Here is a 19,235-nt window from a genome sequence, read left to right on the forward strand (position 1 = left end):
GGATCCACAAATATGAATTTTAAAAAATTTATGTAACTAACTTTAGGAATACTAGGTTTGAATGTCTTCAGATTGAGTTAGGTTTAAATTCCAAAGGAAAAAAAAAAGCTTTTCTCTCTCATGTGGATCATGTGCTGTCCTGTTGAGCAATCATTTGTGGCATTTGAATTGCATGAGCTTAATGCCAGAAAGTCTGTAGAGCAGTAGACAAAGCCTGCCCACAGAAGCTTAGCAGTGGAATGTGGAATTGTTGACCTATAGGGTCACTGTGTGCAGTTTGTTCATGCTCTGGTAATATTTATTTTCATTCTCTCTGTATTTGCAGGACATAGCTCGCATTTTGCAAGAAAAGGAGTTACAGGAAGAGAAAAAGCGAAAGAAACACTTTCCAGATTCCTCTAGAGCCAATGCTTATGGAGAGAGTTGCTATTATGAAGATGGAGGTAACAGTGCCTACATCATGACCTACTCTATCCTTAGATTCACCCACGAGACACTTCTTTAAATTTGTCCATAAACTGACCTTAGGCCCCATTTGGATTTGTAGTGGAATTCTATTCGAATCTAATGAATTCATCTAATGTTCCTTAGTTGGATGACTAGAGCCATTTTTATGGCTTTTAAAACTTGAATATTGTTTTGTAAGATTTGGCATGCATTCTTTTGTGGTATTTCCACTTGGAATGCTGTTATTACATTCTGAGCACACACAATGGGGAATGGAAAATGGCAGATGCGTCTCTGGGCTTGATCTTTCTCTGGGAAATCTGAGCAGTACTGTTTGAAGCAGCAGAGTAGCACAAATAATAAAGAAGGTACACCATAACAAAGCTTTTTTGCTGGGTAACAAAGCTTTTATTCCATGCTGCTTGTCTTTTAAACATAGGTCAATGGTGTAGCTTGCTGATGACAAAATTAAAATTTAAGATTCTCTGTTCATTTTTTTTTTTTTTTGCTTGTAATTCTTTACTATTTGATTACTACATCTAAACATTTCTGAGAGAAAGCATTCCTTTCAAAGTTTCTCTTTTCTAGTGTCTGTTTTTGCAGTGTGTTGTTGGCGATTATGGTGGTGGTGGTTCTTTATCCTAAAAGTGTGTTGGGAAATGAGTATTTGCAAGTATTGTTCAGTCCTTTTTAAACATCTATCAAAAGAAAGTTATTTCCTATAGTTTCTAGTATGACTATTTATAATACAGTTCAGCTTGGAGACTTTATTTAGGATAACAAGTAAATAAAACCTAAAGGCCATGTCTAGAGAGTAAAGATTTTAAGGTCAATGATTTCAAAGGACCTTACAAACTAATTATCAGTTGCTTCTTTATTTCATTATAAAAGGTAAATAAGTAGGTATTTGTCTTGGATGAGTAGAATGAAAGGAATTTATATGTAGATAATAGAATTATTACAGTTTAGGGACATTCTTGCCCAGTCACATTGTTATTCTAAATTTCATTATCTGTAGACCTCAGCTCTGTGGCATAATTAGTAAGCAAGTTGAGTCTGTGTTTATTGCTTGCTGTGTTCTTCTTCCATATGTAAAAGGCCTAGCTCTTTTTTGTTACCCATTTTCCTTACACTGGTTTTTCTAATACAATCATGAATTACATAAGTAAGAAGAAAAATTATGGTCATATTTTGTTATACTAGAGGCCAGAGGTAAAATCTTAGAAATGTGGTCTGGTGTTTTCATTTGTTTTTATTTTTAATTCTGATTTGGAGTCATGTACCCTGCAAATAAAAGTAACTATTTTAAAATTAGGTCTATAAAAACTTTAGTATGGCAAGTAATGAAGTAAACTAAACTACTAATTTTAGCCTTACTCTGTTAAAATCTTACATTAAGTTGAGTTGGAACTCAAACATGGTTGTTTTGACCAGAGTGCTATCATCCAGAGTCATATTATCTCTAGGGCAGATATGCTAAGAATTCAGTGGATTTTAAGGACACCTAAAAGTTTAACAAAAGCTGCCCTTTACGTATTTTAACTGCTTTCGTAAACTTTCAGAGAATGGCGTATATGCCACTTTTTTTAGACTTGGGGGCGGGGTAAGAATAGAAAGTAGTGACCTCCTGAGCATATGCATGTAAATATTAGAATTTGACTTCAGTTATATTGTTGAAAGAGTTTGTATTGCTGAGCATGTGATCATTTGTAATGACTTTGAGTTAGGCCCAAGTTGAATTCCACAGAAACCACTTTACAATTCAGTTCATATTTACAAAGCAATCTATATGTTCTTTGTAGTGGTCTTTTCCCAACACATAAGAGATATTCTTTCCTTGTACTTCTCTATGATTTTTGCCTTACTTACGTCGTAATCAGTATATCATTATAGAATTGGTCTTTTTAGCTTTTATTTTACTTAAATTTAATAAATCAGTCTTTTAAAAATGATCTTTTCTAGATTTTCTACAAATTTGAAATTATCCAAAACATCTGTCAGATTTTTATCAACTGAAATAATATACCTTACTCATTCGTGATTCCATGTTTTTCTTTCAAAGCCACTTATCTGTATTGCAGGCATATTAATGATTTTTTTTTTTTTTTTTTTTTTTAAGTCATGGTCTTTGGAGTCATAAGATCTTGGGCAAGTTCCATCTCTTATAACAATTGTGATGTTAAAGAAGTTACCTACTATAATAATTCTGACCCTTTTTCTCATTTATAAAATGGAGATTTTAAAAATACCTCCTTCCCATAGATGTTGAGAAGATTAAATAATGTAATTTTGGTGAAGACTTATGAACTCTAAAGTACTATTGTTTATACATATGTTAATGTTTTGTGTGTATAAAAGTATTTTTTATATTTAAACAAAAATTATTTTGAAAGACAAACATGGAGGCACAAAAATAAAATCGTGTGTGTCTGTGTGTGTGTGTGTATGTGTGTGTGTATAAGGAAGGCTATAAGGAAATTAATTATATTTGCCAAATAACTTCATCTCAATTAACATACAAGTCTCAGTCCTTAACTAGATGACATTTTAAATGATTCAGACAGATTCTCCCACACCTCTTTTTATTCTTTCCCAGATTTAAAGATATCACAGCAAGTGAACTAGACAGTGGTTTTTCCCATCAACTCTGTGAAAATGTAGTGACAGTTCTATTTTAATTCTTGCAACACAATTCCCTAAAATAAAACTACTAATGTCAGTTAACTTTTTAGAAAGAATTTAAAAACGACAATAACGATAAAACAATCATAGTTTCATAAATCCATGTCGAAAACAAAACCCTTCTTTTTTGTCCTGGGCTGAAAGGCGGACTCCACTCATGCAGCTCTCTGTGGGAACATTGGTATTAACGCTGTATGGTAAAATTGTAAAATCACTGCTCCCCGGATTAGGTCATCATTTAAGTAATTGGTCAATATTGCATTAATTCACAGCAGTAGTCAATTGATTCTCAATTGTCAGGATATACTTAAAATAATAGTTTGGTTACACAGAGAGTATTTGCTCTATTTCACTTTCGCTATTATGTAAATAATAAATTTAACCATAAATTATAAAGATAAATACTTTTACAGACTTTTTTAGAAGACAGATCTTAACTTATAGTTTATCTTTGAAGCATATTTCCTTTTATTCAGGAAAGCTCAAGAAGAAACAATTTGAAGTTTTTGAGAAGCTTATGGCATCAATGATGCATTTAAAACATATCTCCTCTTCCTTTATTTCTTTGATTAACAATAACAAACTTTAAAAAACAAAAAACAACAAAACCAAAAACTAAGATAATGTGTAGTTATTTCCTTTATATCCTGTCAACTTAGAGCAGCTGTTTCAAATGCAATTCAGCAAGTGGCTGATTCTAGCAGGGTATTTTATCTATCTTAGCAATTTTCCATGGAATTAAGATTTCCTTTTATTTCTAAAATTTATTAAAAGTCTTAGGAATGTTAAAATATATACGCTCTTGCAAAGTGCATATTAATTTACTTTTGTTTTCACTGTAGGCTTCTGCCTAAATGAGACCTGACAAAAATACCAATGTGCTGCTTTTTTGAACATTGTGTTAAACTTAAGACTTGTATATTTAGCACATTCTGTATTTTTATACAGAGAATACAATATCATAAAGTTTTTTAAATGAATTTAAGAAATGACTTTTTTTAATGTATATCATTTATGGCATCCCTTTTTAATTTTTTCCTCTGTCAAGTTTTAAGTCAAATTGGGAGCAGAATTATCCAAGATAACAGAGTCATTTACTCACTTAAAATTCTCCTCTACTACATCCTCTTCCACATTGAATCGCAATATGACTAGGAATGTTTGCTTTGGCCACCTAAGGGGAAAGAATGGAGGAATACTAAAATCTGTGGATCATTTTTCTGAACTATGTGGAAACTCAACATTCTGATGTTGATTTATTGTTATTTCCAAGAAGAATATTTGAAAGTCTCTGACTGGAATCACAAAGCTTAGTTTTTTCTGTTTTATGAGACTCCTTCAACTTCTGTTTTCCCCCGTAAAGTAGTTCCAATTTGGTTTTATAAGTATAATTTATCATTTAATGGCTGTAATTTTTGTTATTGGCAAATATTAAAATACTTTTAACTCTTCCTAATCACAATCAAGCTCTTTCAGATTTTAGTTATTTTATTTTATTACCTTTTTGTCTATGTACTGAGAATTCTTCCAATAAGTGCCCATCCCCTCTTTTCAGTTTGTTAATTTGAAAAAGTAGTCTCCATTTTAAAATATGTTACACTTGGGCCCTGTCTCACCCTTGCGGTGAGTTAATGGTCTCATTAAATTAACCTGCATTTCTGTTTTTCACGTTCCTCCACCTCCACTCAGACCAGCCACGGTCAAGGAGGGCAAGGGATTTGGGTTCTGGATTCTCAAGGTCTTATAAACTCCAAAGTGATGAAAAGACTGTGACGCAGAGAAAGGAGAAACCCAAACATCCACTGGAGAACTTGGAAGAACTGGAAGAGCATCGCTCATCAGAAAAATCTCTCTCTGCTAGCTTGGGCAAAGTGAGAGATGATCCCCAAATTAGCACTGAGCTGCGTGGAAGGAAACAGTCTGGTCATAAGAGGCTCCGGAGACCTCCTCTTCCTAAGATCAGTGGTGAGGTGTGTCTGAGTACGGAATTTGATGACTGGGAGGCTAACAGTAGCCATCAAACTCGGAATTGGGAAAAACAGTTCAGACACCAAGAAAGACTTTCACCCAAAGCTTCTCAGAAAGCAGGGATTCACTGCAAGGAAACTGTATATGGGAGGGAGCATGGGCAAGGTGAGCTCAGAGAAAGGAAACACAGACCCAGGACTCCTCCCTTCTCAGAGAGTGAGGAGCCGCTCCAACTCCATGATGCAGGTAATAAAGGACAGTCTCATTGGAAAGCCCGGTATCCCGTGTATTTAAACGAATGTATTTAATAAGCATCTCAAGCCACCTGTTCTTTCTCTGTAGTTTGTGCTTATGGCTTTGAAATAATTCCTGGAGCCAAATATCACAAAAGGTATTAATCTCAAGTGAGTAGGAAGAAAGAAAATATTTGTACCTTTCCCCTCTGTCTTCTAAGAGAATAATCCTTATTCCTTACAAGTCTCTTCCAGCCCCAGATTGCAGTGGAAGTGCCCCTCCCATAGTTCTTCATCTGCCAAGACTGTACTTTAAGAGATTCAGATACCAAATCAAAGCTCCTGAGTTTCTGGTTTTTAGTTCAGTTGACACTGCTTTCATAGTATTTGCCTAACCAGAGACCAGCAGGTCTGGAAGTACTAGATTTTCTTGACTTTATCTTTCTCATTTGTAAAATAAGAGATTGATTAGGCAGTCTCTTAAGACAGCATTTTTCAAATTGTGGACCTTAGTCCATTTTCATCAGAATCAGCTGAACTATCTCCTAAAAATGCAGATTTCTGGGTCTCACTTGTATTATCTTCTCTGGAATGTGGCCTGGCAGTTTGAGCTTGTTTTAGACTTGTAGGAGATTCTTACGTATTTAAAGTTTGAAAATCCTTGCCTTAAGTACTCTATATGCCTGATGTTTTCAACTCTGACTCTACTACAGTTGTTGTTTTGAAGTGCCAATATCAGGTAAGCTCTTGGTGCAGGCATACTTCATTTTATTGTGTTTCACAGGTGTTGTATATTATGCAAATTGAAAGCAAGACTCTCCACTAGCAAAAAGATTATGACTCACTTTATTGCAAATCTTTACTGTAGTGGTCTGAAACCAAATCTGCAGTATCTCTGAGGTGTGCCTGTACTTGTATAGGAATGAGGCGAATGTTAGACCTAAGCCTAAAATTTCTGGCATCTCTGAAGCTTAACTCTGAAATCCATCATCCACACAGTAATAGTTTTTTCTATTCTTGTTTGGAAGCTTGTGGCTATACCACTGTAAGTCATAGCACTAATCTGTCTGGTATTTTAATAGATCATACTTATCTCCCTGGTTCTATTTTACTCTTATTGAAGTTCTACAGAGATGCAAAGGTTATTGGCAAAGGAGTACCGAGGAGGCATCTGTTCTTATTTTCTTCTTTATTATTGTCCAGCCAACCCCTGCTTCTGGTCTAGAAGCTGATTTCTAGATTGCGGATTCAGGTTGATTTAGTTCCTTTGTCCTATTATGTTAATTTTTTAAGTTATTAAACGACTTAGTCATAAAGAAAACCAACATTTAGTTCAGCAAGCCATACTAAGTATCTGCCACAGACATTCTTGCCTCAGGCTTTGTACTTGGGGATTTATGTTTAGATCCGAACCTCAGAGGGTTAATAACTCGAGCCACAAAGATGGATATGTAAACAATTGCAGATTAGATATACTTTGAACAATGGGCTGTGGAGGCATAGAGGAGGAAGTGATATAATCAATCTGGAGTAAGCTTTATGTGTAAATTTTACTGTATCCAGAATTAGAAGGACATGTTGGATTCCTAAAGGTTTGGGGTAAGAACGGTGATTTACACGAACCTCTACATTTCTGATTCTATGACTCTGACCTTGTAAGTGTGCTTTGAGGGCTGGTTAACCTTAATGGCTTTCTGTTATACTTGAGAGACTCTTAAACAGGCTTAGGAAGGGTGAAACTAATATGAAACTAAACACTGATTCACGGACCCTGCTACTGGAGTTGAAGGCACATGTTTTGTTTTTGTATTTTAACAGCATAGGAGTTTAAAAATAATGTGGTTTGGCAGGTATTAACATGGCTACAACATGGCTACAAGTGTCTGTTCATTTTATATTCAACTTACTTTATAAATTTTACCTCGTAGCCTCGTGTAGGCTAGATTTTGCAAGTCCCCTGGGATAGGTCAGAGGATTACAGTAAAATATATTTACTAGGTACCAGTGTCCGTTCTTGATGTCGTAAAAACAAAATTCTTTAAGAGGCCAAAGTTTTATTTACTTAATAATGAAGAAATTAGTAGGACAACAAATAGCTAGTTGTAAGCATTTGCAGGACAGGATTATATAGAGTCGGTTGAAAAAGCAAGGCAAAATAAAATTGCTAAGTTAAATATAAAATTGGTTAACTTTCTGAGGGGCAGTAAAACCATACCACCTTTGAAGATAACTTCTGTATTGAGCTGTTAAATCATATCAGCTTACTAAGCTTCTGTAGGTTAACTTTCAAACTCTCAGGCCCATGCTATGACAGACTGGCGTATTACAAAATACTCTTGCATAATATCAAAGAATCTACCAGTCATCATTTTACCTTATTCCAAGCTTGGGATAAGTTCGTGTTGAATACCTGTACTTTTAACAGTTTTATCTTATTCTATCAGAATTTATTTAAAGGTAAGTTTTATTTTTGTTGATTAAGAAGGGGTCTTATGTTCTCATGCTGGAGAATCATGAACAGAAAAAGGCAAGCAAGAATTAGATTAAGAATTGAATGTGGAACTGTTGAGAATATGGCTCGCCTGATGTTTTTGAATGCTAGTTTCTAGACTGTTTAGGCTACCCTAATGAGGATGGCCATTCTGTTAATTTCCTTCAATTAACTGTGTTTTTAGAATTTTAAAAACATCTCTATTTTTCTATAATGACCGCCTTAGACTGCACTATCTGAAGTTCTTTCTTACATACTTACAAAAGCTCTCTTCACCACTGGTACAGGGGGCAGGCACTACATTGAGTGGGCAGATCAGAAATCTTTTCTAGGCTATGGAGATATTCTACTTAGGAGACATGCGAGTTCCAGTGATAGAGCAGAAGCTCTCTAAATAAACTTTTCCCTCTAACTATTTGGGACTTATGGAGATATTACTTCAAATTCTTCCTTTCTCCATTGTATCTTTTTGGCTCTTTTGTCATGATCATCTATTTATAGGTGTTTTTTTCCTGGGCTCTCTATTATGTTATATTAATCTGTGTATCATTCTCTTTTTAGCTATGTTTATTGAGGTGAAGTTAACATATAACATCATACTAGTTTCAGGTGTATAACATAATGATTCAATATTTGTATATATGTGAAATGGTCACCTCAGTGGGTCTTGTCAACATCTGTCGCCATAGGTACAATTTTTTTGGTAGTAAGAACTTTTAAAATCTACTCTCTTAGCAATTTCCAAATGTGCAATACAATATTCTTAATTATAGTCATTATCCCCATCACTTATTTTATAACTAGAAGTCTGTACCTTTTGACCACCTGTTTTGCTCCCACCTCCCTCTGTATATCTGGCAACCACAAGTATGTGTTCTGTATCTATGAGCTTTTTTTTTTTTATAATTTCACATAAGCGAGATCATTTGGTATTTGTCTCTCTCTGTCTGATTTATTTCACTTCGTATAATGCCCCCAAGGCCTATCCATGTTGTTGCAAATGGCAAGATTTCATTCTTTTTTATGGCTGAATATTTCATTGTATATATACAGTCATGTACTGTATAATGACTCTTCAGTCAGTGATAGACTGCATATGGGACTGGTCCCATAAGATTATAATGGAGCTGAAAAATCCCTATTGTCTAGTGACATCGTAGCCATCTTAATGTCATCGTGCAATGAATTACTTGTCTGTGGTGGTGGTGGTGTAAACAAATCTGTACTGCCAGTCATATAAAAGTCATATGTGTAATTATATAACACATATAATTATGTTTAGTACATAATACTTGATAATGATAATGAACATCTATGTTACTGGTTTAATGTATTTACTATACTATACTTTTTATTGTTATTCTAGAGTATACTCTTTCTACTTACTAAAAGAAAAAACTTTGCTGTAAAACAGTTTAGCTTGCTACTCCAACAGTAACCTCATACATCTCATGTTTACTGTGTCTCTTGATTGCGTAATTTTCTCTTGTGCTTGATTTAATCTCATGTTGTTTTGTATAGTAACATGCTGTGCAGACTTGTAGCCTAGGAGCAATTAGGCTGTACCATACAACCTACATATAGGTGTGTAACAGGCTATACCATCTAGGTTTGTGTAAGTGCACTCTATGATGTTCTCACAATGGTGAAATTGCCTAACAATACATTTCTCAGAACATATTCTTGTTAAATGGCTCATGACTGCAAACCACATTTCCTTTATCCATTCATCCATCAGTGGGCACTTCGTGTATGTTCATGTCTTAGCTATTGTAAATTATGCTGCAGTACATGGGAGCGCATATACCTTTTTGAGTTAATGTTTTCATTTCTTTCAGGTAAATACCTAGAAGTAGAATTGCTGGATGATATAGTTCTATTTTTAATTTTTTGAAGAACATCCAAACCGTTTTCTATAATGCTGCACCAATTTACATTCCCACCAGCAGTGCACAAGGGTTCCTTTTTCTCCACATCCTCACCAACATTTATGTCTTGTCTTTTTAATAATAGCCATTCTAACAGATGTGAGGTAGTATCTCATTGTGGTTTTGATTTGTATTTCCGTGATAATTAGTGATGTTGAACACTTTTCCATGTACCCGTTGGCCACCTGTATGTCTTTTTTTTTTTAAATGTTCAGATCCTCTGCCCATTTTTAAATTAGATTTTTTTTTGCTATTGAATTTTATGAGTTCTTTATATATATTTTAGACATTAATTCTTTATCATATATATGATTTGCAAATATTTTCTCCCATTTAGTAGGTTGCCTTTTCATTTTATTGATGGATTACCTTTGCTGTACAGAATCTTTTTAGTTTAATTTGTCTCACTTGTTTATTTTTTTCATTTGTTGCTTTACTTTTGGTGTCAAACCCAAAAAAATCATCTACAAAACCAATGTCGAGAAGCTGACTGCCTTTGTTTTTTTCTAGGAGTTTTGTGGTTTCGTAGCTTATGTTTAAGACTTTAATCCATTTTAAGTTAATTTTTGTGTATGGATGAAAGTAGTGGTCCAATTTCATCTTTTGCATGTGGCTGTCCAATTTTTTTCAGCATCATTTATTAAAGAGACTCTCCTTTTTCCCCATAGTATATTTTTGGCTCCTTTGTCATAAATTAATTGATATCTATTTGTAGATTTTTTCCCGGGCACTCTGTTCTTTTCCATTGTTCTGTGTATCATTCTCTTTAATTGCCAGGAGGTCACAACCTTATCAACCTGTCGAATCAATTAAAAAATATATTGCATTTGAATGCCTTCCAAGTGTCTTTGATGGAAATTAAAACAAAATATTTTCTCAGTTAATTCTGTGGTATAGAAGGCATAATAGTATAGAAAGTTTAGTGTCTTGAAATCTCAGCACATTCTACTATATTGTTTCTTTCACTGGATGGCAAAATTAAAGGATCAAGACATGAATGTGATTTCTCCTATCGTCCTCAACTAGGCTTTGGGCTGCTCTTTGAAGTGTTATTTTTCTATGGGTAAAAGTATGATATAGCAACCAGTCTTGTCCACTGACTTTGCCCAATGCTAACTCTCTTATCTAATTTCATTTATTTTCCCTGTCTGGGTGAAAACTAGCCCTGCTTGGCATGGCATAAGATTCAGTAGCTCTAGAAATGATGTGAAGTTGAAATGAATTTTGGGTAATCATGCACTAATTGGCCTGAAGCTAAGAAAACCATTTTTAATGAGAGAGAGGTAGGGGTGGGTGGGTGGTGGGCCAGGTGGAGTGTGTGTGTGTGTGTGTGTGTGTGTGTGTGTGTGTGTGTGTGTGTGTGTTGGGAATGGGGGGGAAGGTAGATGATTCTGTGGCTTTTGGATTTATCTCAAAGCCAGTTTAAAACTCTACGAAGAAAGGCTTCACCAGAAAACTTAAACTCTTTCCATTTGCCCAGAATTTAGTTGTATATTCTTGTCTTATCTTTTGTTCTTTTTTGTTTAAAGCAAGCAAATCAAGTGTGGTGAGGCATTTTGATAAAGCTATTTTAATGTACCATTATTTTGATAGACATACTAAACTGGTAGTTCCAGTGCTAATTGTGAATATAAATCAACTGTTAAGATTAAAAAAAACAACAACAACAAAAAATGGACTACTAAAGGCCAGATTTTATCCAAGCTACTTAAATTAGAATCACTGGAGTTTGGGACAAAGATTTTTATATTTATTTAAAGTACCACAAGTGTTTCTAATATATAGCCCAGGCTGAGAACCACTGATATAAAGAAATAGGCAATTAGGAGTAAGTTTTCTTTTGCCCTTCAGTATCCTGTTTACTGAAGTCACTATCCAGATGGTTAATCTTGTTCACTGCATTAAAAGTTGTTACTATTTCTGAATATAATGCATCTACATTGTCGAATAATTGTAATTTATAAAGGATACAAAGAGGGAAATAGCCACAATTTTGAAATGACCATTGGCATTTACCAGTTAATTAAAAGTTATAAAAGAAATACTTGCTAAATATAAAATTTCAAAGTAAAAGCCAGAATTCTCCACCAGTTTCCCAAGTTCCTTTTGAGAGGAATAGAACTCTAAAGTCATTGTGCTCTCTGATATTTTACATTATATCTTCCTTAAAATTTAATAACAACATTAAACTGATTAAAGCTACAGGAAAATATAAAAACTAAGTGAGTTTGTTGACCATCAGAGCAGAAGCCATGTCGGGGCCACAAGGTGGTTCACAGTTACTGTCATATAACTAACTCCCAGGTGATGCTGTTTCTGTCTCTCTAAAGTAAGGTATGCAAGGCTGAGGCAAACAGAAGTCTTGACAGCTTAGCCTCTTCAAAACTCCAACTCTTACTTTTTTCTGTAAATTCTTTTAATTTCCTTGCCTGATTTCCTGCTCTTGAAAAAGCTATGTGAAAGGGATGTTTTTACCAGGCAGGTTTGGGTGGATAACTTTAAGCGTGTGGATGATCTCCATCACTACTTCCATGCTTAAGGGATAAAATTATTTCAAGTGTACCTTCCACTGAATTTTGGAATAGCGGCAGTAGTGTCAGTGTTGGATGCTAAAAGAAGATAACTTTTCAGAAAACAATGTCGGTTGCCTTATTATATTGAGTTTTTTCTAGGAATAAAGCCAAGAGCGATGAAAGAAGCTGTCTCAACTCCATCACGTGTGTCCCACAGGGATCAAGAATGGTATGATGCTGAAATTGCCAGAAAATTGCAAGAAGAAGAAATTTTGGTGAGTAAACTTTAATGGAGTAGTTCAGGTGAATGAGTAGGTTTTTTGTGAATTGAATCATTTTTGAGATTATATAATAGATGTTATAGTCCTTCATCAGTTGAGAAACATACCTTTTTTATTGGTGGAAAAATCAAAACAACAGGAATAGAGTGTTTATTTACTGAGTAAGCATTAGCGATAGAATTTGACATCCCTCTTTCTCCATTATTGAGTTCTAATAATTAAAAATCTGTTGTGGAATTTGATAAAAATAGACCCTACTCTGGCTGGTGAAAGTATACTGACTGATTACCAACTTGAGGGCTGTTAATCACAACTAGTTTCAAATACCAGTTTATTTTTATATAAGATTTTTAAAAATGGGCAATATAGATGTCAATTAAATTATTCTTTTTTGCGTGTTTTATACCTTAGGCTACACAGGTGGATGTAAGAGCAGCTCAAGTAGCCCAGGATGAGGTGAGTTCATGTTCGTTAATGAGTTTGTTTAGCCAGTATTCTTTGGAAAATCTCAGTAACTTTCTACTCGCAACTCTATAAACAGAGATATTGACTGGATTTCGTTTAGGAAATTGCGAGACTTCTAATGGCTGAAGAAAAGAAAGCTTACAAGAAAGCCAAGGAGCGAGAGAAATCATCATTGGACAAAAGAAAGCACGACCATGATTGGAAGGTAGGGTCTGTTTTTTGTTTGTTTGTTTGCCTTATAATTAGAAGTAAAATTGGAAATGAAAAGGGAACTCTGCTTTTAGGGTAAATCTGCAAATATATTTAGGGTATACAAATGATCTTTATTGAATTATGTGAATCTGACTTGTAAAAGTTGTTTCACTATGAAAAATCATATTGAATTCTTGAAAGTAACTAAAAAGTTGCTGCAAAGATTAAAAAATTCATTTCATTCACTTTTTAAGACCAACTGAGATGCAAATGCCTTTGGTCATGAGTAATTTTAGTTTTACTCTACTTCCAGGAGAATGTAGCATTTTCACATGCTTTCAAATTTCCAGTGACCTTTTCTTCCTCTCTCTACTTTCCCTGTCTGCTTAATGTTGTACTTCATTCCTAATCCTATACCAGCTGTTTCTCTTTCCTGTGGTATAACTTGATCTATGGCAGACTGACATGCCTTATCACCAGCAATCATTGCTCATGTCAGAGTGCAAGAACCGTCTAGCATGAGCTTGAACTGTTATCTTCCTCTCATTAATTAGAAATAGTAGAGAAAATAGTCAGTGGCTACAGTTCATTCTGCTGTAAAATAATTTAATTGTTGTATGTGGTGGTTGCAAGTTTGATTTATCATACTTTATTCATTAGTTACTGTGTGCAAAGGATCCTCTAAACTTACAGGGAAAAGCAAAGATATATTTTCCTCATAATAATATGTAATATAGAGAGGAAGACAAACTGTAGACAAGTAACAAATACAAGGTCAGGGTAGCCAATTAAAGCGTAATGGAAGAACAACAGAGGAGGAGGGGACAAGTCATACAGTAAAGGCTTTCTAGAGAGGGCGTTTGTAAAAGGAAAGTAATAGGAGAGGCCCTGTTTCCAGCAGGTATCAGGACTTCTGTGCTTTCTAGATTCTTCAACTGGTGCTGGTACAATTTCTCTCCTGCTGTCCCTTAGTTTTCTGGCTTGAAAATCATCATCCCCAGGTCAGGCTTTCAGAAATAAATTTGAGAGCATAAAACTAGATTCCATAGACTCTGGGAGTCCACCAGTTCTTGTCAACTGCTATGTGGCTATTAAGTTAATGATGGGTGGCCAGGCACACCCCTGTAGGGGAGCATGTGTGTGTTTAGTCCACTCATCTGGCTGCGCTGACAGCCTCCAACATACCTTTGTGACTATAATTTATTTATTTTTATCTCTGAATGGCTGTATTTAAAAATATTTTATGTTCTTTAACTGAATGTAAGTAACCTAAAATTACTAAAAGAGAATTTGGCATGATTTAGATATTTTCTAAGACTGATCTTTTTCTCTGTTCGTTTACTGTTTTCTGTGGGTTTTTTTTTTTTTTTTTTTTTTTCTTTTCCTATCCATAGCCCAAAACATCTAAATTAGCACATTCAAAGTCAAAAGAGAGTGAGGAAACTCACCGTTCTAAGAATGACAGGCCGGCACGGTAAGTTGACACATCTGCAAAGGAGAGTAAGGAACTTGACTTTGGGGTAAGTAAGGAGACGTTGTTGTCTGAGAAAGGTGTGTGTTCTTTGGAGAAGAGATCCAGAAATCTGCAATAGTGAGGTGGTATCAAGTCTTATAGGGTTATTCTCAAACTGTTTCTAGTCTTAAATTCTAGGATGATAGGGAATTTTGTAGAAGCTGGAGTATGTGAAGAAAGGATGCCCTCAACTAAGAAGGGATGAGGTCAACTATTTTCCTAAGTAAAATTTCAGGTTTAAAATTTTTTATGATCACATTGGTGTGTGCATGACATTTACACATGTTTAAATTCATTTCTGTGAGTCTCAGTGTCCTAGGCAAATACTTATTTAAGTCATTGTAGTCTGTTCTAAAGACCATCTAATCAGTGCAACTATGTATAGTATATGTACCTTCTGACTTCTCTCAAGCAGTCTTGGGTTATAGTTATGGAGCAGCTGCTGTCTTTCTACCTCAAGTTGTCCACCTTTAAGGCTCTGGGGAAGCAACCATTCATTCATTCATTCATTCATTTATTTATTGCTTCCTGTTGCTTTTCAAAAAAAAATATAATTGGAATAGGGAGAGAGAACATTAAAAAGACAAAGATAACACTAAATCTGACATTTTGAAAAATCTATTAAAACCCTGAATTTTAGTCTTGGTTTTTTAATAATATATTGATTCTTAAAACATAAGTTTTATCACACTGAAAAGCATACAGTGTTGTTGCCACTTATTGCCCACACTTAAGCTGCTAGGCTTATTTCCTTAAAGGGAATGTACTTAGTTAAAAGATGTACTATATTTTTAAACTTACAGGCTTTTAGAAGATAAATATCCTTCAGAAAATTATATCAGGTTTGTACAGCTCTTAGGGAAATAGCAGTGTAGTCTGTTTAATTGTATAAAATGGGTTCTTGTAGCTTTTAATTAAGCACATGCCAATTTTTAAAGCAGATTTTAGTACTACATCATTTCATTTTATTTACATCTCTACAATATTCAAGTAAAATAATCACTAATTTGTTCTCAGTGAGTAAATAGCTGTAGGTTATTATGCTTTTTTAGCCAAATGAATGAAAATCCTCTTTAGCGTTATTTTCCCTCTTGCAAGTCAATGGGATCTTTAGAACACTAATAACTTTGATAGCAGATAAGATAGAACAATCTGGAATGGCTATTTAAAAGGGTTTATTAAAATTGAAAATAAGTTTCTGGAATGTAATAGGTATTCTTAAAAATATTTGGCATATTGCAGAATGAATAATCAAGTGATCCTGTATTAAAAATGGCTATTATAAGTAAGCAAAAAGTGACCTATGACTAGTAGAATTGAAGTCTCTTTTGATCTGAGAGTAACATTTGTCTTAAATATCATTTACAGAAAGATTATATATGACCTAACAAAAATGAAGAATTTTACGAAACATATGTTCATAATTAAAAATCAAAGCCTTTTATCTTATAGATATCTTGTACAGAATGTATTTTCCTCTTTCACATTTAATCACAATAGAAGAGTTTAGTTAGCCATTTGTACTGAAAGAAATGGTTTCAAGGATTGAAAAACTTGGATCTTGCTAGGTCAAGATGTTTACTTCAGTGGTAGTAATAATGGTAGAAGAGTGAAAGCAAATTCTCAGCTGAAGCTTGTAGCATTCATGGGCAAAAAATCAATTTCTTTGTCTATTAAAAGCTTTCTACTCTCTAAGGAAATAGAGAACCACTGGAAGTCTGAATTAATTCTACCTCTTTGTAATTGGAATGTTTTAAAGCAAGTTTTAAATTCTTTTAACTGTAGGATGTTATACTGGTAATACTGCTTGGTATTTTATTTTCATTTTTCTCATATATAGTCTAGAATGAAGATGTTGCTGCTGATAAAAATACATGCTTTTGTAACAGAGTATAGTATAGTAGTTAAGAGTACTGGTTTTGAAGTCCATTTGAGTTTGAGCCCTGGCTCTGCTACTTAACAAATGTGTGAAATTGGACATCATTTACCTTATCTTACCTAATTTAACTCTAAAATATGTGTATGATATAGCTACCATGCAGACTTTCCCTAAAGGTTAATGGAAATAATAACCCATAGCACAGTCCTCACTTTATACATCCTATGCTGACCTATTCCAGAGGCTGAATACCCAGGAAGAGAGAGATCTACCGACAGCTTGGGGACAGGATGAGAAATGTGAAAACACTTGCTTTTATTTTTATATGACAGAGCCCACTGTACCAAACTAACTGTAACTTTCCAGACTTCATAATACTTATGCCTTTCACATTGTATATATAATTACACAAAACATCCTGCAACATGGTTATATATTGACAGATCTTAACCTTCTGTAGTTCCAGGCTTTAATGCATCATTTGAGTACACCTTTGGGAAACAAAAAGTGAGAGGTTTTTTTCCTTGATCTTTATTAAAGCCAAATGTTGGCAAAATCTCTATGTCACATGATTAAAATAATAAGTTTAGAGTAGTAAAAACACTATTTTCTTTTGACGTGAAAAGTTGCAAATTACTGCCCTTTCCTTCTCTAAGCTCTGCTTTGCCACCTAGTGGATTAAGGACCTTTGCTGTAAATTTTATGTCGACCAATGTCCCTTCCTTTCTCCCCCTCTTCTCTTCCCTCGATATCCTCCCTCCTTACCTGCCACTCTCTCACCCCTTTTTTCTCCTTCATTCCTTAAGTTTCTTTATTAATTTCTTCTTTTTTATACTTTCTTTCTTCTTTTTCTTTATATAAACCTACCAAAACAGAGTAAATTTCACATTAATGACAGTGGTTACATCTCATCAATCTTTGTTTCTCTAGCCCTAAACACAGTGCCTTACACATATTAGGTTTTCAAAAATATGTGTTTTCACTGAATTATGTGCTTCAAAACAAAGGAACAGTAAGATAAAATAATTTGTCTGAGGTCCAGCAGCTGGCCAGTAAGTAAAATGAGAATTCTAAAATGTTCTGACTTTGCATTTGTAAACAATAAAAATTAAAAAAAAAAAAAATGTTTCTACCATGTTATCCAACAAACAGTGGAATTGTAGTCATCACTACTTAGAATATCTCTAAATTCAGACTTCCTTTCAGGCCGCCACCACCTACCATGACAGATGCCGAGGATTTGGATTACACTCTTACAAATCAGCATAATTCCACACGTCATTTCCCAAAATCAGAGTCCTCTTATAAAGGTAAGAAAAATATATATGGTGAGGTTTAGGATCTTTTTAAATACTCATGCTATGGTGGAAAAATCAAATGCTGTCTTATAGATCATTAGAATGGAAAAACAAGTTATCCTTCCTCTCAGCAGAACATTACAGTATTCTTCATTTATTAAAAAAAAAAAAAAAAAATTAAAAAACAAAAACAAAAGCAAAACACCTTAAATTGAATGCCAAATTTTTCTGTGTATTTTCATTTTCTTCAAGAGGGAGTTCGTTGCTTTCATTAGATTCTTAAAGGGGGGGCTGTATCTACCATTTAGAATTACTGGGATTTTTCTATTCTAGCTCTTGTTTTCCATCTGCCCAAGACTCTATTCATTAGACTTTAAATACATACAGAAATACACACAACACACAAAACTCTTATGCAAAAGAAAAATGGAGCAAGGAAAATGAAGAAAGAATATGAGATTTAAGTTGGACTAAATCTTTAAAATGAGTGTTGTTGTTGCTCTTCAAAGCGTATGCATTCACTTATGTGTATTTTTTATGACATTCATAAAATGAGATAATGAAAAAGTAGTTTCTTATATTAATTTCCTCATCAGAAAATGGACCTGATTTTAATAGTCATAGCATTATCTGGATTATATGAGTAAAATATATGAAAGCAGATTGCAGTAGACTTTATAAATATTAGGTCTTACTGATATTTATAATTTGCTATGATTTTTGAAGATTTCTTAGGTGATGTTTTTATTATTCTTTTCTAAAGTAATGATAGCATTCCCAAGCTTTTTTCTTGTTCTTCAGTCATTACAAAATACCAATGTAGTGGTGCCACTCCAGACTAATTAAATCAGAATTTCGAGGGGAGGGTGGTTCTAGGCATTTGTATTTTTTAAGAAGCTCTCCTTCCACTTTCCTATTCCATTACTTCATTCATCCAATGTTGGGAATAAGACAGAAGACATTTAAAATTTGGGATTAGTTGGACTTTATCAAAACAACCGATAAACTGCAATTTCCATCCTTTGCTGGCCTTTTCACCATGCATGGTTTAACTGGAAGTAGCTCATGATTTTTTTTTTTTTCAAACTCTGTGCTTGCATTACTTTTTAGGGGGTATCTTTCTGTTTTTGACATATATTTGATACATAATATTAAAATAATACATTGATTCTATATATAAGTATATTATAATCAAGAACAAAGAAAACATGAACCACTTGAAATGCATAAAAATAAAGAAATTATTTTGCCTGAGCAGAAAGATAAACAGTATCAAAAATTAAAATTTTTTTTTCAATTGTTGATATACAATATTATATTAGTTTCAGGCATATAACTAATGAAG

General features: G+C 34.0%; 1 protein-coding gene across 4 annotated transcripts in view; it reads left to right on the forward strand.

The window, feature by feature from the left end:
- Positions 1 to 19,235, forward strand: part of CCDC50 (coiled-coil domain containing 50) — a 66,354-nt gene that overhangs the window by 39,027 nt on the left and 8,092 nt on the right. Inside the window, exons 5-11 of one of the 4 annotated variants that reach the window (XM_039850739.1) lie at positions 326 to 443; positions 4,819 to 5,343; positions 12,422 to 12,537; positions 12,955 to 12,999; positions 13,109 to 13,213; positions 14,595 to 14,674; positions 17,799 to 17,902. In XM_039850739.1, the coding sequence (XP_039706673.1) occupies positions 326 to 443; positions 4,819 to 5,343; positions 12,422 to 12,537; positions 12,955 to 12,999; positions 13,109 to 13,213; positions 14,595 to 14,674; positions 17,799 to 17,902 (1,093 nt within the window). Of the gene's footprint in view, positions 1 to 325; positions 444 to 4,818; positions 5,344 to 12,421; positions 12,538 to 12,954; positions 13,000 to 13,108; positions 13,214 to 14,594; positions 14,675 to 17,786; positions 17,903 to 19,235 lie in introns of all 4 variants that reach the window. The other 3 variants (XM_039850738.1, XM_039850741.1, XM_039850740.1) reach the window with 3 other exon arrangements.

Source organism: Pteropus medius, unplaced genomic scaffold, assembly GCF_902729225.1.
Source record: "Pteropus medius unplaced genomic scaffold, Ma_sr-lr_union100, whole genome shotgun sequence".
NCBI lineage: Eukaryota > Metazoa > Chordata > Mammalia > Chiroptera > Pteropodidae > Pteropus > Pteropus medius.